At 45.7% G+C, this 20194-nt stretch overlaps 5 protein-coding genes across 5 annotated transcripts; 2 read left to right on the forward strand and 3 right to left on the reverse strand.

The window, feature by feature from the left end:
* Window positions 1-4303: 4303 nt before the first annotated feature.
* Window positions 4304-5068, reverse strand: LOC148271234 (histone H2B). Its single transcript, XM_088241643.1, has one exon. The coding sequence runs from the start codon at window positions 4933-4935 to the stop codon at window positions 4561-4563; it is 375 nt and encodes a 124-aa protein (XP_088097769.1). The 5' UTR covers window positions 4936-5068; the 3' UTR covers window positions 4304-4560.
* A 69-nt stretch (window positions 5069-5137) lies between these two features.
* LOC148271235 (histone H2A) lies at window positions 5138-5723 on the forward strand. The gene has a single exon (XM_088241642.1). The coding sequence runs from the start codon at window positions 5249-5251 to the stop codon at window positions 5621-5623; it is 375 nt and encodes a 124-aa protein (XP_088097768.1). The 5' UTR covers window positions 5138-5248; the 3' UTR covers window positions 5624-5723.
* Window positions 5724-5804: 81 nt separating this feature from the next.
* On the reverse strand, window positions 5805-7117 carry LOC148271236 (histone H3). Its single transcript, XM_088241641.1, has one exon. It carries the CDS (start codon window positions 6933-6935, stop codon window positions 6525-6527), a length of 411 nt encoding a protein of 136 aa, XP_088097767.1. The 5' UTR covers window positions 6936-7117; the 3' UTR covers window positions 5805-6524.
* A 195-nt stretch (window positions 7118-7312) lies between these two features.
* On the forward strand, window positions 7313-7974 carry LOC148271237 (histone H4). The gene has a single exon (XM_088241644.1). The coding sequence runs from the start codon at window positions 7486-7488 to the stop codon at window positions 7795-7797; it is 312 nt and encodes a 103-aa protein (XP_088097770.1). The 5' UTR covers window positions 7313-7485; the 3' UTR covers window positions 7798-7974.
* Window positions 7975-8236: 262 nt separating this feature from the next.
* On the reverse strand, window positions 8237-9310 carry LOC148271238 (uncharacterized). Its single transcript, XM_088241645.1, has one exon. It carries the CDS (start codon window positions 9243-9245, stop codon window positions 8553-8555), a length of 693 nt encoding a protein of 230 aa, XP_088097771.1. The 5' UTR covers window positions 9246-9310; the 3' UTR covers window positions 8237-8552.
* Between the last annotated feature and the right edge of the window lie 10884 nt (window positions 9311-20194).

Here is a 20194-nt window from a genome sequence, read left to right on the forward strand (position 1 = left end):
CCCGGCAAGTTGGGGCTCCGGGGGGGCACCGACCTCTCGGGGGAGAGCCCGGGCCGCAGTCCGAGGCGGCGGTGGGCGACAGGGGCGGCCGCGGCCCCCGGCACCGGGGCCCCGAAGTGGCCGATCGTAACACACACAAGCGCGCGCTAGCGGACCTACAGATATAACTTCCGAGTTCGAGAGGCGGGCGCGGAGAGAGATCGAGCTGGTCCGGCCCGGCTGCCGATGGAGACGATGTAAAAGGAATAAGACATGTAGGTGATGATATAAGCATTTAAATAAAAGTAAATATGTATTTATGTAAACAAAATATATATTATACAATTATATGTATAATTATTATAATATTATGTTGTATGTATATTTTTTTTGTTACGTTTTTCTTAGTGGCAATCTGTAATTTTATTATGGGAACAATTCCATTTGAGAAAAATGTAATTAAAATGAAAAAAAAAAAAAAAATCAGAGACACAGATGGGGGGGAGGAAGGGAGAGAAAGAAGAAAGATGAAAGAAGAAAGAAAAGAGAAGAGAAGAGAATAAAAAAAAAAAAAAAAAAAAAAAAAAAAAGTCCACAACGAACGTAAAGGAATGCAATGTGACGCGACGCGACGTGACGTAACGTAACGTAACGTAGCGCAACGTAACGTGACGTGACGCAACGCAGGGCAACGCGTCGTCCGGTGAAATTTTTCAGGCTGCGGTTTCTGTCGGTCTCAGATTTTGTTCAGTCGTGGATGATGTCGATTCAAAAGCTAATTTCGACGGCCCTTCAAATTGAATTATAAAATTTGAGGGCGTGAATTAGCTTTTGAAAGTTTAAGCTCAGTTCCCAAAATGAAAAAGAGGTTTTTAAACTTCCGAAAAGGAAATATAGAAGCTCAAAATAAGACAAAGATTTTTAAACTTCCGAATTAGAAATACAGAAGCTCTATAACGTAACGTACACATAGCATAGAATATTATGCAATACGATACTTCCAGCGCGGCGGAACTATCGTAAAGCAAAAATTATCTAGGGCGATAATTGCACGGGAAACATTCAAATTTAAATTTATATTATGCACTCTATTATATATCAAAGCCATGACCAACGCGCTCGCATAAAAGTTGAATCCGAGAAAGACGTGTAAATTTTTATCTACGTTAAATATAAAATAATGTTTTATCTTAAGGAATTAATCTAGCGAATATGGGCACTGAGCATAGCACAGTAGTACACAGTATTTGTACGGGAATGGCTGGCTATTATGAAGGGTGTGTATAAAACGGTATAATATTCCCAATGAATCATCTGAAAAGGAAGTTCATTATTGACACCACGTACAGAAAACAAAACAAGGCAACGGGAAACAAAAAACAAACGCTACATAATACAACAAGCACATCAACGCCACAATAAGTACATTATTTATGTGACCCCTTGTTTATTTTTTTAATATAATATAGAATAGTAAATTAAAACCTATGTAAACACAAAAGTAGTCATATCATAAATCATCAGCAAAAATAAAAAAACAATTATGAAATATTTTACACAATCATGAGTAACTAGCGCCATCTGTTATAAATGAGAAAATAATATAAGCAACGATTGCCCGATGGCCGGCTGAACATTATCCCGTTCAACAGATGGCACCTTTCATAATCGTGGAGGGACACGGACGACGGTCGGTCTGTATGCCTGTAACTGGCCTACGGTCAAATGATTTGCTATGTGGGTAAATTCATAATCCATCTACGGATATATCTGCATATTTATTCATAACCTGTCAACGTAGTATCCGAACACTTCCGCGTTGTTATTTTCACATATAAATTATAGATAGATATATAAAACATAAGTGCATGGACAACATACAATTCAAGAAAAACAGTATATTACATATTTGAATTGAACAATTTGTTGAGAAATTGTAAATTTGCTTTCGCTTCGCGCGAAAAAAACAAAAATGATATTTTTATTACATAAGTACATATTTTCTTTGAACGTTTATTATTTTTATTTTCTTTTATTTAGGAAACATACAGTACAGTTACAAAGTTTAATATTTTACACAATTAGACTTAATTCTAATGGACCAGTGAATTTTCCATATTATAAAGCAATTATATGTAAGGTTAATGTTATGAAAGTATAAAAAAGAGAAGGAAAAAGAAAAATATAAATGAAAGTTGTTTAAAAATGAAAATTTAAGTGAAAAAAAAAGATATTTTAAAGTTTGTAGTTTGTAGTGAGTATTTACAAATGGAAATAGTAATTAAAAATTGAAATAAAGAATGAAAAACACGCTCAGATGTAAAAATAAATTAAAATAGTAATAACATTTTTTAAAAAAAGGAAAAACATAAATATACACATATTTATTTTAAGGGATTCAAAGAAACGATGAGAAGAATCCTTAAGTGAAATATAAGACAGTAAATGTTGGTCAATTTAAAAAACATCTTCAAAATTAAACTCACATTATAGTAAGAGCAGCAATATATTGATTTTATTTACATATATAATATAAGTAATTAAAAGTAGTTTAAAAGTATAAAAACATGCCAATGCAGCAGAGAAAAAAAAAGAAAAAATAAAGAAGGAATAACAAGTATTGCAAGTAATCTTTAAAATTTGAAAAAGCAATATAAGTAGAAGATTTTAAACCAAGAGAAGTCGATAAAATTTCATTAAAGCGATTTTAGTAGTAACACAAATTTCAAATGAGAAATTTGATTTATAATAATAATATATTAATTAGGCAACTACTTATATTGCAAGTAAATGAATGAATAACAATAAATATAATATGTCACCGCACATAGTAGGTAAATAATAATTATTCTTCTTCTTCTTAGTTTTCATAAAAAGGTATGTAATAACATGTAGGTATTAACTAATTACCTGACAGTTAATATTGTTTTTGTAATTATCGAAATCAAAGTCAAGTGGACTGCCGCATTAGAAAAAGAGAGAAAAATAGTATATTAATAAAATTCAGTAGGTAATATAATGAACCGGAGAAGGATTTATAGTCATATTATAATAAAATATAATATATTACAGTAGGTACTTACGCCTACCCCCGCCCCCGATTGTCCTGCTGGCCGGCTGGTTCCGCCACCTCCGCCGCGCTCCCCGCGCTGCACTAATTTGAGATGATCCTGTGTTTTAAATGGATATTTATTATTATCCTATTCGAATTTCCAATCAGTCACCTTCGGACCTCGGTGCACGGAATCTCGGGGTAGGTCGGCCGGCCGGCCGGCCGCCCGCCCTGTCGCGGAAAATATTAACGCGGGTTGGTCGGTGTCAAAACGAAAAAAAGTACTCGCCGAATTCGCCACTGCTTGCTTTTCATTATTTCATTCCCGGTACCCGCCTAAATAGGCATTTACCTACCCGATGATTGGTGCAATAATAATTAGTGAAGTGTAGTGTGTGTACCGGTATTTAATCAATATTAATTGTCGTCGTGTTACATTTCAACCCGTATTGTTTATTAATTTGTCAGATTGAAATGATGATGACTTTGAATCTTCTTCCGCACGCGTACATGGTATGTCTCTCGTGTATTATTACAAAAAATATATAATATATCAACGCCGTACTGTGTAATTAATATATATTTATGTCGCTCATATTATATTGTTCAATGAATACGAATATTGTAAATAAAACAACGATTACGCTGGGCCATTATTGTCGATAGTTAGTGCGTAAAAACGACGCATTATCGCCATCTGTGGATGTAAATAAAAAATAAACGCAGGCTCCGTTGGCGTATTTTCATTATGGTATTTTTTATAATATTCAAAGTCGATTTATGATAGCATACATTTTCATTAGCATCGCAAATAAATAGCGCCGTAAATAAATAGCATAAGGAATAAAAACAAACGTAATAATAATATTTAGTTTCTTAAATACGGTTCGATTAAATTTTACCATAGATAGGCACGGCACATTTTATCAAAATGTACATTTCACAGTCGATAGTTTATGTGAGTGCTTCAAAAATATAAAAAAAAAAAAAAAAAAAAAATTTCAGGCACTTCCCTGAACGAACAAATTCTCGATGTATTTACACAACTTCAAAAATGTATAATTATAATTATTACAATGATGACTATGAAAAAAAAATCTCTTTTTTCTTTTTTTTAGTGACGACGCGACGCGACGCGACGCGATGGCCGCAGACTGACTGACGTGACTCTCTCGCGCCGGGTGAGTGTAATCTTATTAGAAATAAACATATATAAAATCTATCTACCTATCTATCTATCACAAGTGCATTTAATATATTTATAATATGTGTAGTATTATTTTATCATAATATATAAAATACACCACCGGGACAAAGGCGTACCTGCGTAATATTCAATATAAAAAAGTAAGGCAATCAATCTCAATCGGTTTGTTTGCGTATACATAAAATAAAAAAATACATCGTAACAATGCAATCGTGTCATAATCTGGCGGTCCTGATAAGGACCTTTGTTTGTCGTCTATGCTGTTATTGTTCTTGCGCGATAGAGTGCGCAGATGATGGTCGTGTGTGGCGGCTGTGACTTCTCACTTGGAGCTGGTGTACTTGGTGACGGCCTTGGTGCCTTCGCTGACGGCGTGCTTGGCCAGCTCTCCGGGCAGCAGGAGCCTGACGGCCGTCTGGATCTCCCTGCTGGTGATGGTGGATCTCTTGTTGTAGTGGGCGAGACGCGACGCCTCGGCGGCGATGCGCTCGAAGATGTCGTTGACGAAGCTGTTCATGATGCTCATGGCCTTGCTGGAGATACCGGTGTCGGGGTGCACCTGTTTCAGCACTTTGTAGATGTAGATTGCGTAGCTCTCCTTCCTCCTGCGCTTGGACTTCTTCTTGTCCCCCTTGGATATGTTCTTCTGGGCCTTGCCAGACTTCTTGGCTGCCTTTCCACTGGTCTTGGGCGGCATTGTCGATTTTTTTCTCCGAGCTTAGCTGAGGCGGCGATACGGCGGAGCGAGCGGTAGCTTATAGCTGATCATTTTTCGACGACCCCATTTTGTCACTTCGGTCGGCGCGTTCCGCAAGGCCGGTCCTATCCCCACTCCCCACTCCGTCGGCGGCGACGCGCCAATGCGGTGAGGGGGACCGACTGCGGCGCGCGCACAGTGGACAGCGTAAATAAGCCCCTCTTAGAATTTTGAACCACAAACACCGCCAGCCACTCGCACGCGCTTCTCGCCCGTGCAGCTCGTATATTTTTAAAGACAAACCCAGTTCGCCATGTCCGGTCGCGGAAAGGGAGGAAAGGTCAAGGGAAAGGCAAAGTCGCGCTCCAACCGCGCGGGGCTCCAGTTCCCCGTCGGCCGTATCCACAGGCTTCTCAGGAAGGGCAACTACGCCGAGAGGGTGGGAGCCGGCGCGCCCGTCTACCTCGCCGCCGTGATGGAGTACCTGGCCGCTGAGGTGCTCGAGTTGGCCGGCAACGCCGCCAGGGACAACAAGAAGACCAGGATCATTCCCAGGCATCTGCAGCTGGCCATCCGCAACGACGAGGAGCTTAACAAACTGCTCTCGGGCGTGACCATCGCCCAGGGAGGTGTACTGCCCAACATCCAGGCGGTGCTCCTGCCCAAGAAGACAGAGAAGAAGGCTTAAGTCGTGCACTCCGTCACCACGTATCACGATAACCGCCACCGATTGCCTGATTGCCTGCCGACGAAATGAAATTATAAATAAAGGTCCTTTTCAGGGCCGCCACATTGCGATGCGTTTGTCCCGGCCGTTAGGTGTATTTTATTATTATTATTATTATTATTATTTATATTATTTCTTTTAAAAAAAAACATCTATAATATTATATATTTGAATGTTTATTTTTATAAAGTAATTGATATGTATTGTAAATACTTTACCGTACATTTTATTTCAGTTTTTTTTTTTTGTTATTATTTTACCGTGTTAATAAATTCCTATTTTATATAGGTAGGTAGGTAGGTAGATAGATAGATAGATGGATACATAGATACATACATAATCCATAGTAAAAAAATAACATAATATGTGTAAATAGAAGGCTGTTTTTTCAAAATAAAGGAACACCCATGTAAATATCTATTTTACAATGTTGATTGTAAGAAATTGCAAATGGCAATAAGTCCGCCATTTAACTGTGTATACATTTTAGTACGTATGGCGTTCTATATTACGGTTAATAAAGATTTATTATTAATATTAACGATTAACGGGGGGGAAAAAAAACGTGTCATATTCTCAATAATGTTTAACATGACTTCTTAAAATTATATAACTTCTCTTAACGTTTTTCCTTTTATATTTTTTTTTATGTAAAAATACAAAAAAATAATAATAAAAAATAAAATTAATCCCGGCAGCGAATAAAAGTTGAAACGATCAATTAATCATGTACATGTGGCGGTCCTGAAAAGGACCATTTTAGAGACGCATCGTGCTGCAGCCAAGTTCGAAGACAATGATAATACAACATTCATTATAAAATCATCATCCGTTGCTGTTGGGTGGGGGGCGGCGGTGATGTTTAAGCGCGCTCGCCGCGGATACGCCTGGCCAGCTGGATGTCCTTGGGCATGATGGTGACGCGCTTGGCGTGGATGGCGCACAGGTTCGTGTCCTCGAACAGGCCGACCAGGTAGGCCTCGCTGGCCTCCTGAAGGGCCATAACGGCGGAGCTCTGGAAACGGAGGTCCGTCTTGAAGTCCTGGGCGATCTCGCGCACCAGGCGCTGGAAGGGCAGCTTGCGGATGAGGAGCTCGGTGCTCTTCTGGTAGCGACGGATCTCACGGAGAGCCACCGTGCCGGGCCTGTAGCGATGGGGCTTCTTCACGCCTCCGGTGGCGGGGGCGCTCTTGCGCGCCGCCTTGGTGGCCAGCTGCTTCCTGGGCGCCTTCCCTCCGGTGGACTTGCGAGCCGTCTGCTTGGTACGTGCCATTTTATTTGATTTTTTCCGTTTCAAACTATCCGGGCGGAGTAGGTTTATACGAATGCGCTCACTTTTTGAAGATGGCTCCTATTTATCGAAGTTATACGTTTCGCCGTGGAGGGGGACAGGACGGCGCCGATTGGACAATTCAAAAAGACCGCGCGGCATCCGTCCGCTTCCCCCCTTTCCGTCCGTTCCGTTTGTTCCCGTTCGTTTGACTGTTTGAATAGAGAATCGCGAGATGGCTAACTATTTTATGATTAAATGAATAAAATAAATTATCGATAATATAATAAACATATAAATAAATAATAATAATACTAAGTAAAAGGCTGGCTGACTGACAATTTACACGGCGGTTGACGGACTGTCCACGTAGCGTGTTCGTGTGCGTGCGCGTCGTGACTCGGCAGGGGAGACGCAGGCGTCTACGAAGAGCTTAAATAGAGCGTCCGTAAAAATTTCAGCACACTCACTCACAGTTCACTGTCCGGCACGGTCGCACGCCGTGCTCTCGAGTTTTGTTTTTGAGAATATTTGAAGAAAACCACTTGCGAGAATGACCGGTCGCGGAAAGGGAGGAAAAGGCCTGGGAAAAGGAGGCGCCAAGCGTCACAGGAAGGTTCTGCGTGATAACATCCAGGGTATCACGAAGCCCGCCATTCGCCGTCTGGCTCGTCGCGGCGGAGTCAAGCGCATATCCGGCCTGATCTACGAGGAGACACGCGGGGTGCTGAAGGTGTTCCTTGAGAACGTTATCAGAGACGCTGTCACCTACACCGAGCACGCTAAGAGGAAGACTGTCACCGCCATGGACGTCGTCTACGCCCTCAAGCGCCAGGGCCGCACCCTGTACGGTTTCGGAGGTTAAAAAAGAAAATGTCTTCAACTCGCCTGCCCGTTTCCGACAACCATCCACACGATTAAAAAACGGCCCTTGTCAGGGCCAACAATCGCCTCGTCGGTCAGTCAGTCGGTCCCGTTCTGTTAGCCGGCCGTGCATCTGAAAAATAATAATAATATGATAGAAATGCTTTTGAAAAAGAAATACATAATAATAATAATAATAATAATTATCAAATGATTATTTAATTTATAATATTAAAAAAAAAAAATAATAATATACGAGATTGATGAAGTAAAATATTAATAACTCAATACTCGTCGGTTTCGTACCGTCACAAGTTGGATTATAAACTTATTCTCTCTTCTGATGATGAGATATTTTTTTTTTTTTTTTGCATTAAAATGTGAATAAAAATAATATGTCATATATTATAAAAGAAAAGTCTCACAACTTTCAAGTGAAATATTATTTACCAAATTGTCTATGTTTACTTATATTCTCATTAAAAAAAAATAAATAATAATAAATACCCATCATGACATAAATAATATTATTATGTAGGTATTCTATTACTTTTAAATTTAATAAAATAAATGCACGAAGCTGGCTGGCTAGCTAACCGACGATTCGACATAGAGAGCGCATATGGTAGCCCTGACAAGGGCTTTTTAACTCCTCAAAATTACGGTGTCCATCAACCCCCGCCGTCTTCCGATTCGGGAAGGGGATAAGAATAATAATAGTCGTAGACTCGCCGGCGTCGTCGTCGTTGTCACCGCCTACTTCTTCGGGGCGGCCTTTTTCGCCGCGGGCTTGGCTTTCGGGGCGGCCGCCTTCTTTGGCTTGGGCGCCTTCGGCTTCTTGGTGGGAGGCTTGGCGGTCTTCTTGGCCTTGGTCGGGCTCTTGGCCTTGGCGGGCGCGGCTTTCTTCGCGGCGGCCTTCTTTGCGGGCGAGGCGGCGGCCTTCTTGGCCTTGGCCGGAGCGGCCGCCTTCTTGGCGGGCTTCTTCTTCGAGGCGGCCGAGGAGGAGGCGGACTTGTCGGCGGCCGGCTTCCTCTCCTTCGCGGGGGTGGAGCGCTTCTTGGACGCGGCCGCGGCGGGCTTCTTCTTCTTGGCACCTCCGGCGGACGCCTTCGCCTTGCTAGCTTCCAGCTTGAAGGATCCGGATGCTCCCTTCCCCTTGGTCTGGACGAGGGCGCCGGACTCGACGGCCCCCTTGAGGTACTTCTTGATGAAGGGGGCGAGCTTGTCGGCGTCGACCTTGTAGTTGGCGGAGATGTACTTCTTGATCGCCTGCAGGGAGGAGCCGCCGCGCTCCTTGAGCTCCTTTATCGCGTTGTTCACCATCTCGGAGGTCTTGGGGTGAGAGGGCTTCGCCTTCGGTTTTTTGGAGGCGGCGGCCGAAGCCTTCGCCTTCTTGGCCGGAGTCGCCGGGAGGGGGGACGCTGCCGCTGGCGCTGCTGTGTCTGCCATCTTCTGCTGTAGATATTCTCTGCCGATAATCACACGAAAAAAGCGAGTGTGGCAAAAAGTCACCGTTTGATGGCGCCCTATTTTTTTTTTTTTTTTTTTTTTTCTTGAGCACTTCACTAACACTGACACTTTTCCCGCCTGAGGGGCCACAGATTCTACACTGGTGTACCTGCGCTGTGCGCATTGCCACCATTTCGGCACTGAATTTAATTATTTCAAACTGACACTTAACTTTAAAAACTTGAAACTTTTCGCAGGGAAAACTAGTAACAAAAACCCTGCTCGAACTGGTTGGGATAAAAAGATTACTTCGCGAATTTAAGTATTTCACACTCTTCACTTTTCACTTCACTGTACATATACACTGCACTGGCACTCGTCACTTTCACTGCACTTATATTTCACACATAACTGCACTCATATTTCACACTACACTGCACTTGTTCACTTCACTTTCACTGTCTAATTATTTTATGCAAAATTCGAATCACTGTTCTTGACCGCGCGTTTAAATATTTCATTACATATTTAATGGGCGGGAGTAGGGATTTGGATACATTCCTATATCTATATACATATTAGTCTTATGTGTATGTTTTCAATCGTTATACATTTTTCGCGTTTTTAAATATTTCATTTTCTTATGTTACTTATGTCTAGGTATATTTTATCTTAATTTAATTTATTTCAATCGTTGTACATTACCGCGATTTTAAGTATTTTATTTATTTAATTCTACGAGGGGATACGTCGGAGAAGGTGATGGTATCTTTGGTCGCATTTTTATCGCGTTTTTGTCTCGCCGAGTTTTCAGGGTGGGTGTGTGTGATTCTCTGCCATTATGTAATGTTTGGGCAGTCTATATTTATATGTAAAAACTAGTGAGTCTAAGTTATAATCTCCTAGTTGATTTATTTTTGGGTTTTTATGGTCTTTTATATTATCATAGAAATTTTTAGTTTGGTTTATCGCGTATTCTTTGAGGGTGGGGATTTTTTGATTTTCGTGGAGTTTTTTAATACTTTGTTGTTTACGTGTATTATACGCTATTTTTATGCACTTATTTTGATTAACTTGGAGCCTTTCAAATTGAGTTGTACGTAGGCTGCCCCAAACCGGGAAGGCATATGTAAGTATGGGACGAATCAGCGTGTTGTATATAAGCATTTTCACACGAGTGCTCATAGGATTCCTTCTGTTAAGAAGTGCACTTATGGCGCTCGTTGCGTTGTTTGCTTTGCGTTTTGTTTTTGTCACATGGGGATTCCATGTGAGTTTCGAGTGTAGATTCAGCCCGAGATACTTGACTTCTTTTACCCACTGTATAGTGCTATTTCCTATTGTGAGGTTGTTTGCCGGCGCTCTTTTTCTGCGAGAGAACATTATGGCTTCTGTCTTAGTCTCGTTGAGTTTGAGTCTCCACCCGCGGTAGTACTCCGCGAGTTCGGACGCCCCTGTTTGTAGGTATTTTGTCGCCATTTCTGGTGACAAAGAGGTCGCGTATAGTGCCATGTCGTCTGCATAAATTGCTTTCTCGCATCTTCCAAGCGCCGGAATGTCGTGTGTGTATATGTTGAAGAGGTGTGGGCCTAGGATGCTTCCTTGCGGAACACCTTTCGGTATGTCTCTCGGTGTGGATGTGCTGTTTTTGTATGCCACTTTGAATGAGCGGTCTGTGAGATAAGATTTTATAATTTTTGTGAGATATATGGGTGTGTTTGTGTTGTGTAATTTATGGACTAGTCCATCTATCCATACGGTATCGAAGGCCTTTTCTAGGTCGAAAAGGGCCATCGCTGTGGCTCGGTTTTTATTGAGTTGCCAGGATAGATGTTCGACTAGTCGTGTCAGCTGGTGTGTGGTTGAGTGGTGGGCTCGGAAACCAAATTGCTCGTCGGGCAGAGTCTCGTTACTTTTATGGTGTGTGAGAAGTCGAGTGGTGATTACTTTTTCTAGGAGTTTACTGAGAGTATTCAGTAAACTTATTGGTCTGTAATTGGTGGGTATTTTGTGGTCCTTGCCCGGTTTGGCGAACGGAAGTACAGTCGGTTGTTTCCACTCTAGTGGGAAATAGCCTTGCAGTAGGCACGCGTTAAATATTTTAGATATTTCTATTCTGGCTCTGATCGGTAGGTGTTTTAGAATTATGTTATGAATTTTATCCGGTCCAGGTGCCGTGTTTGTTTTTAGTCTTTTTAGGTTTATAGCTATCTCTCCGGGAGTGCACAGCTTAATTCCATCTATGGGAATTTGCTCCACTTGTTCTATTTCCGTAAGGCTGAAGTTAACTAAGCGATCCTTCTCAGGATCGCTTAGGCCGTCCGTGGCGGTGTATGCCTTTTCGAAAGCATCCGCAAGCGCGTCTGCTTTGGCGGCGTCTGACGTGGCTAGGGTTTGTCCTATCGTCAGTGGAGGGATGTTAATGCCTCTTCTTTTGAGGGCTTTTGCTATTTTCCATACGGATTGATCGCCCGGTCTGAGCGAGGAAACCTTTTTCTCCCAGAGAGAGCTTTTTAATATTTTTATTTCTGCTTTTATTTTTCGTACTAAAATATTATATTCTTTTTTATATGATTTATTTTTGGTGCTTTGATACATTTTTCGTAACTTATTTTTATCCGCGATTATTGAAGTTATTTGTGGCGTAAGTTTTATTATATTTGGCGTAATTATTTTTATGGGGATGCATTCGTCGCGTGCCACTTGAATGTAATGTGTTAAATGGTTTATCGCGTCGTCTATTTCTTGTTTATTATTATATGTATTTGGAGCCAAGTAAATGCCGTCGTTGATACTTCTTTTAAATTTCTCCCAGTCGGCTTCCCCGTACAGCACCTGTTCCCTGGTGATGTTTCTCGTCTCGCCGCCCACGGTGAATATCACCGGTAAGTGGTCCGACGACAACTCATCAAGAGTTTCCATCTGTGACATGTACGGGACGTTCCGAACTAGCGCGATATCCAACGTGGACGGATACTTGGCTCTATGTATGTGTACGGTAGGCCGGTCCGGGTACGAAATATTGTAGTCCCTCCTCTCCGTATGTCTGTATAGTGCGTTTCCGTTTGCGTTTGTCATGTGATTGTTCCAGTATTGGTGTTTAGCGTTAAAGTCGCCGGCTATTATGACCGAGGGCCCCAACGCTAGTAGTCTGTCTATGTCTCGTATTCCGTTGTGTAGTAGTGCATTCCCCTTGCTAACGTACGTGGATACGATAACAGTGGGTTTGCCGTCTATGTCCGTCTGTATGGCGGTCGCTTCCGTTACGTTAAGTTTCGGCGTGGCGAGGAGGGTGTGCGGGATGGATTCTCGGATGAGAATTGCTGTTCCGCCCCCCCTCCTCCCCTCGCGATCGTTTCGGTATAGTTCGTATCCGGGCAGCCTGATATATTGTTGTGGGGTTAAATGTGTCTCAGTTATTAGAATGATTTTCATACCCGTCTGCTCGGCGAGATGCAGCAGTTCTTCTGTCTTGCTTGTGATGCCGCGCGCGTTCCACAAGAGTATTCCGGTGTCGCGGGGATGCTGCTCATCCATCGAGAAGCGGGGAGAGGAGTTCCATCAGAACCATCACCTTTTCCCACTTATCCGCGCAGCGTGCGAGGCGTGATCGGGCCTGAATCATGACCCTCATGATGGCCACGATTTCCGCATCTTCTGAGGGCGCCGGCTGGTCCTCCTGGACCAGGGGCCGCGTCATCTCGGGGCGCCCGGCCGGGCGCTGGGCGGTGGGGCGGAGGGGGGTGGGTAGGAGGGGTGGGCGGTTGGAGAAGGTAGGGAGGGTAGAGGGGGGAAGGTGGGGGAAGTGGGAGGTGGGGGGAGGGTTGGAGCTTGTACCGGCGGCCACCGCCGACCAACTTCTGCCATTTACGCGGGCTAGCGCCTGTGTTTGGCGTGGGCCCGGTCGCGGTTGGATACTCGCCACGTATTTTACGCGGTGCGAGCATCCGCTGTAATTTGCGGGGTGCGATTCCCCGCAGTTGCAGCATGTTGCCGGTGTGTCGACGGTTTTCACGCACTCTTTTGTTGCGTGATTTCCGTCGCATTTGACGCACCTGGCCACACGGTGGCAGTTAGCCGATGCATGGCCAAAGCCCTGGCATCGGTAGCACTGCGTGCCGTGTGAGAGGTGCGTCGATTTATACTTCTGCATCTTTATGACGCAGAAGCATACGGCTTTAACCGCCATTCTCAATTTCCCCATGTCGGTGGACGCGGGGAATTGAGCGAGGTATATCGCCTCCTCGCCTTTGGTGTTTAGCTGCGACACCTTTGTCGCAGGAAAACCTTGTGCGGTCAGATCATCCGCGATCTGACGGCATTCCAGTTGGGGAAGGCCTTTAATGACCGTCTTTTTCAGACGGTCTTCTCCTGATGTGTATGTGTGGAATTCCACACTAGCACTTTCAAGTTTCTCGATGGCGGATTGTCGGTCCGCCATCGTGTGCATGGTCAGGGTTGCCTTCCCCATGCGGCCATATTTGATTGCAAATTTGGTGCCGCTGATCGCGGCGATTAGGTCTCCGTGGGTCATCTGGCCCATGGAGACCACTATCGGCGGTATTCTGAGTTTCGCAGCTGCCGCGGAGCCTAAGACTCCGGCGGCTTGTGCGATGGTCGGGCGAGAGGCGAGGGGGCGGCTGGCGGTATTTGTGTAGGTGGCTGAGGTCGGTCGGCGTGTGGTAGCGGTGCGGGAAGTGGTGGAAAGGGTCGGACGTTTGTGTGGGACTACTCCGGGGGCGTCCCTCACCTCGGGTAGTCCCTCGTAGCGATTCCCTGTTGTGAGGGAGATCGGTGGCGTCGGCTGGCGGGCGCGCTTCGCCGTGGATTTGGGCGTCGACCACTCCATTGGTGGGTCGCCGGGGATGATGATCGGAAGTAGTGGTTCTTCCGTAATGAGGGAGGGGTTTTCCCTCATGTACTTTTCCACGAGGTCGTGGAACCGCTTGGGGGTCATTGGTGGACCGCTTATCTGGATGTGCAGTCCTCCCTCCTCCGTTTTGAAGCCGAGGCTGTCGGCCATGGTGGTGGAGCGGGGTCTGCGGCACTCCCGGGCTGCGGGCGCAGCCGGGTTCGTCTGCGGACTACCTCTAGGGGCCCTACTCGTCTTTCAGGCGGAACCTATTAATAGTCCAAAAGTGACTTACCCGGTGTGCTGTGCAGCGGGCGTAGCGGGATGCGGGCGTGCGGCGGCGGGCGCGGCGGCGATGGTCGTCACGGCTGTCCCCGGGGGGGGGTGGCGGCGGCGGGATGCGGGGCGCGAGCGGGGCTCAGCGCGTCGGCAGGTAGGCACTTGGTGATTCACAGGTATAACCACTTTATCCGGGAAAACCGAATTTCGGGGAAAACACACTGGTTGCTTTATTGCTCAAGGTGAGACAATAAAACAGATGGCGCCCTAATTTTTTTTTTTTTTTTTTTTTTTTTTTTTTTTTTTTTTTCTTGAGCACTTCACTAACACTGACACTTTTCCCGCCTGAGGGGCCACAGATTCTACACTGGTGTACCTGCGCTGTGCGCATTGCCACCATTTCGGCACTGAATTTAATTATTTCAAACTGACACTTAACTTTAAAAACTTGAAACTTTTCGCAGGGAAAACTAGTAACAAAAACCCTGCTCGAACTGGTTGGGATAAAAAGATTACTTCGCGAATTTAAGTATTTCACACTCTTCACTTTTCACTTCACTGTACATATACACTGCACTGGCACTCGTCACTTTCACTGCACTTATATTTCACACATAACTGCACTCATATTTCACACTACACTGCACTTGTTCACTTCACTTTCACTGTCTAATTATTTTATGCAAAATTCGAATCACTGTTCTTGACCGCGCGTTTAAATATTTCATTACATATTTAATGGGCGGGAGTAGGGATTTGGATACATTCCTATATCTATATACATATTAGTCTTATGTGTATGTTTTCAATCGTTATACATTTTTCGCGTTTTTAAATATTTCATTTTCTTATGTTACTTATGTCTAGGTATATTTTATCTTAATTTAATTTATTTCAATCGTTGTACATTACCGCGATTTTAAGTATTTTATTTATTTAATTCTACGAGGGGATACGTCGGAGAAGGTGATGGTATCTTTGGTCGCATTTTTATCGCGTTTTTGTCTCGCCGAGTTTTCAGGGTGGGTGTGTGTGATTCTCTGCCATTATGTAATGTTTGGGCAGTCTATATTTATATGTAAAAACTAGTGAGTCTAAGTTATAATCTCCTAGTTGATTTATTTTTGGGTTTTTATGGTCTTTTATATTATCATAGAAATTTTTAGTTTGGTTTATCGCGTATTCTTTGAGGGTGGGGATTTTTTGATTTTCGTGGAGTTTTTTAATACTTTGTTGTTTACGTGTATTATACGCTATTTTTATGCACTTATTTTGATTAACTTGGAGCCTTTCAAATTGAGTTGTACGTAGGCTGCCCCAAACCGGGAAGGCATATGTAAGTATGGGACGAATCAGCGTGTTGTATATAAGCATTTTCACACGAGTGCTCATAGGATTCCTTCTGTTAAGAAGTGCACTTATGGCGCTCGTTGCGTTGTTTGCTTTGCGTTTTGTTTTTGTCACATGGGGATTCCATGTGAGTTTCGAGTGTAGATTCAGCCCGAGATACTTGACTTCTTTTACCCACTGTATAGTGCTATTTCCTATTGTGAGGTTGTTTGCCGGCGCTCTTTTTCTGCGAGAGAACATTATGGCTTCTGTCTTAGTCTCGTTGAGTTTGAGTCTCCACCCGCGGTAGTACTCCGCGAGTTCGGACGCCCCTGTTTGTAGGTATTTTGTCGCCATTTCTGGTGACAAAGAGGTCGCGTATAGTGCCATGTCGTCTGCATAAATTGCTTTCTCGCATCTTCCAAGCGCCGGAATGTCGTGTGTGTATATGTTGAAGAGGTGTGGGCCTAGGATGCTTCCTTGCGGAACACCTTTCGGTATGTCTCTCGGTGTGGATGTGCTGTTTTTGTATGCCACTTTGAATGAGCGGTCTGTGAGATAAGATTTTATAATTTTTGTGAGATATATGGGTGTGTTTGTGTTGTGTAATTTATGGACTAGTCCATCTATCCATACGGTATCGAAGGCCTTTTCTAGGTCGAAAAGGGCCATCGCTGTGGCTCGGTTTTTATTGAGTTGCCAGGATAGATGTTCGACTAGTCGTGTCAGCTGGTGTGTGGTTGAGTGGTGGGCTCGGAAACCAAATTGCTCGTCGGGCAGAGTCTCGTTACTTTTATGGTGTGTGAGAAGTCGAGTGGTGATTACTTTTTCTAGGAGTTTACTGAGAGTATTCAGTAAACTTATTGGTCTGTAATTGGTGGGTATTTTGTGGTCCTTGCCCGGTTTGGCGAACGGAAGTACAGTCGGTTGTTTCCACTCTAGTGGGAAATAGCCTTGCAGTAGGCACGCGTTAAATATTTTAGATATTTCTATTCTGGCTCTGATCGGTAGGTGTTTTAGAATTATGTTATGAATTTTATCCGGTCCAGGTGCCGTGTTTGTTTTTAGTCTTTTTAGGTTTATAGCTATCTCTCCGGGAGTGCACAGCTTAATTCCATCTATGGGAATTTGCTCCACTTGTTCTATTTCCGTAAGGCTGAAGTTAACTAAGCGATCCTTCTCAGGATCGCTTAGGCCGTCCGTGGCGGTGTATGCCTTTTCGAAAGCATCCGCAAGCGCGTCTGCTTTGGCGGCGTCTGACGTGGCTAGGGTTTGTCCTATCGTCAGTGGAGGGATGTTAATGCCTCTTCTTTTGAGGGCTTTTGCTATTTTCCATACGGATTGATCGCCCGGTCTGAGCGAGGAAACCTTTTTCTCCCAGAGAGAGCTTTTTAATATTTTTATTTCTGCTTTTATTTTTCGTACTAAAATATTATATTCTTTTTTATATGATTTATTTTTGGTGCTTTGATACATTTTTCGTAACTTATTTTTATCCGCGATTATTGAAGTTATTTGTGGCGTAAGTTTTATTATATTTGGCGTAATTATTTTTATGGGGATGCATTCGTCGCGTGCCACTTGAATGTAATGTGTTAAATGGTTTATCGCGTCGTCTATTTCTTGTTTATTATTATATGTATTTGGAGCCAAGTAAATGCCGTCGTTGATACTTCTTTTAAATTTCTCCCAGTCGGCTTCCCCGTACAGCACCTGTTCCCTGGTGATGTTTCTCGTCTCGCCGCCCACGGTGAATATCACCGGTAAGTGGTCCGACGACAACTCATCAAGAGTTTCCATCTGTGACATGTACGGGACGTTCCGAACTAGCGCGATATCCAACGTGGACGGATACTTGGCTCTATGTATGTGTACGGTAGGCCGGTCCGGGTACGAAATATTGTAGTCCCTCCTCTCCATATGTCTGTATAGTGCGTTTCCGTTTGCGTTTGTCATGTGATTGTTCCAGTATTGGTGTTTAGCGTTAAAGTCGCCGGCTATTATGACCGAGGGCCCCAACGCTAGTAGTCTGTCTATGTCTCGTATTCCGTTGTGTAGTAGTGCATTCCCCTTGCTAACGTACGTGGATACGATAACAGTGGGTTTGCCGTCTATGTCCGTCTGTATGGCGGTCGCTTCCGTTACGTTAAGTTTCGGCGTGGCGAGGAGGGTGTGCGGGATGGATTCTCGGATGAGAATTGCTGTTCCGCCCCCCCTCCTCCCCTCGCGATCGTTTCGGTATAGTTCGTATCCGGGCAGCCTGATATATTGTTGTGGGGTTAAATGTGTCTCAGTTATTAGAATGATTTTCATACCCGTCTGCTCGGCGAGATGCAGCAGTTCTTCTGTCTTGCTTGTGATGCCGCGCGCGTTCCACAAGAGTATTCCGGTGTCGCGGGGATGCTGCTCATCCATCGAGAAGCGGGGAGAGGAGTTCCATCAGAACCATCACCTTTTCCCACTTATCCGCGCAGCGTGCGAGGCGTGATCGGGCCTGAATCATGACCCTCATGATGGCCACGATTTCCGCATCTTCTGAGGGCGCCGGCTGGTCCTCCTGGACCAGGGGCCGCGTCATCTCGGGGCGCCCGGCCGGGCGCTGGGCGGTGGGGCGGAGGGGGGTGGGTAGGAGGGGTGGGCGGTTGGAGAAGGTAGGGAGGGTAGAGGGGGGAAGGTGGGGGAAGTGGGAGGTGGGGGGAGGGTTGGAGCTTGTACCGGCGGCCACCGCCGACCAACTTCTGCCATTTACGCGGGCTAGCGCCTGTGTTTGGCGTGGGCCCGGTCGCGGTTGGATACTCGCCACGTATTTTACGCGGTGCGAGCATCCGCTGTAATTTGCGGGGTGCGATTCCCCGCAGTTGCAGCATGTTGCCGGTGTGTCGACGGTTTTCACGCACTCTTTTGTTGCGTGATTTCCGTCGCATTTGACGCACCTGGCCACACGGTGGCAGTTAGCCGATGCATGGCCAAAGCCCTGGCATCGGTAGCACTGCGTGCCGTGTGAGAGGTGCGTCGATTTATACTTCTGCATCTTTATGACGCAGAAGCATACGGCTTTAACCGCCATTCTCAATTTCCCCATGTCGGTGGACGCGGGGAATTGAGCGAGGTATATCGCCTCCTCGCCTTTGGTGTTTAGCTGCGACACCTTTGTCGCAGGAAAACCTTGTGCGGTCAGATCATCCGCGATCTGACGGCATTCCAGTTGGGGAAGGCCTTTAATGACCGTCTTTTTCAGACGGTCTTCTCCTGATGTGTATGTGTGGAATTCCACACTAGCACTTTCAAGTTTCTCGATGGCGGATTGTCGGTCCGCCATCGTGTGCATGGTCAGGGTTGCCTTCCCCATGCGGCCATATTTGATTGCAATTTGGTGCCGCTGATCGCGGCGATTAGGTCTCCGTGGGTCATCTGGCCCATGGAGACCACTATCGGCGGTATTCTGAGTTTCGCAGCTGCCGCGGAGCCTAAGACTCCGGCGGCTTGTGCGATGGTCGGGCGAGAGGCGAGGGGGCGGCTGGCGGTATTTGTGTAGGTGGCTGAGGTCGGTCGGCGTGTGGTAGCGGTGCGGGAAGTGGTGGAAAGGGTCGGACGTTTGTGTGGGACTACTCCGGGGGCGTCCCTCACCTCGGGTAGTCCCTCGTAGCGATTCCCTGTTGTGAGGGAGATCGGTGGCGTCGGCTGGCGGGCGCGCTTCGCCGTGGATTTGGGCGTCGACCACTCCATTGGTGGGTCGCCGGGGATGATGATCGGAAGTAGTGGTTCTTCCGTAATGAGGGAGGGGTTTTCCCTCATGTACTTTTCCACGAGGTCGTGGAACCGCTTGGGGGTCATTGGTGGACCGCTTATCTGGATGTGCAGTCCTCCCTCCTCCGTTTTGAAGCCGAGGCTGTCGGCCATGGTGGTGGAGCGGGGTCTGCGGCACTCCCGGGCTGCGGGCGCAGCCGGGTTCGTCTGCGGACTACCTCTAGGGGCCCTACTCGTCTTTCAGGCGGAACCTATTAATAGTCCAAAAGTGACTTACCCGGTGTGCTGTGCAGCGGGCGTAGCGGGATGCGGGCGTGCGGCGGCGGGCGCGGCGGCGATGGTCGTCACGGCTGTCCCCGGGGGGGGGTGGCGGCGGCGGGATGCGGGGCGCGAGCGGGGCTCAGCGCGTCGGCAGGTAGGCACTTGGTGATTCACAGGTATAACACTTTATCCGGGAAAACCGAATTTCGGGGAAAACACACTGGTTGCTTTATTGCTCAAGGTGAGACAATAAAACAGATGGCGCCCTAATCGCGCGAAATTCTGTACTCGAAAATAATTTGTACCGTGTCGCAGTCGGGCTACGCGCGCTTGTCGATTTTGCCGATGAAAAGTGTTGTCATTTATGCTTAGGCGGTCGGACAAAAGGCGTCGCGGGGGCGCAGCCCCGAGGCTGGGACCCTCCGGAATGAGGGGATCCTCCGCGCGGGAGGTCTCGCCGTCGTCGCGCGGCGTCGCCGGA

The sequence above is a fragment of the Micrasema longulum genome, unplaced genomic scaffold (assembly GCF_059751315.1).
Source record: "Micrasema longulum isolate JH-2025_06_02 unplaced genomic scaffold, ASM5975131v1 h1tg003009l, whole genome shotgun sequence".
NCBI lineage: Eukaryota > Metazoa > Arthropoda > Insecta > Trichoptera > Brachycentridae > Micrasema > Micrasema longulum.

Coding starts and splice junctions, on each gene's coding strand:
- LOC148271234 (XM_088241643.1), bottom strand. CDS start 4,935: ATGCCGCCCAAGACCAGTGGAAAGGCAGCCAAGAAGTCTGGCAAGGCC.
- LOC148271236 (XM_088241641.1), bottom strand. CDS start 6,935: ATGGCACGTACCAAGCAGACGGCTCGCAAGTCCACCGGAGGGAAGGCG.
- LOC148271237 (XM_088241644.1), top strand. CDS start 7,486: ATGACCGGTCGCGGAAAGGGAGGAAAAGGCCTGGGAAAAGGAGGCGCC.
- LOC148271238 (XM_088241645.1), bottom strand. CDS start 9,245: ATGGCAGACACAGCAGCGCCAGCGGCAGCGTCCCCCCTCCCGGCGACT.
- LOC148271235 (XM_088241642.1), top strand. CDS start 5,249: ATGTCCGGTCGCGGAAAGGGAGGAAAGGTCAAGGGAAAGGCAAAGTCG.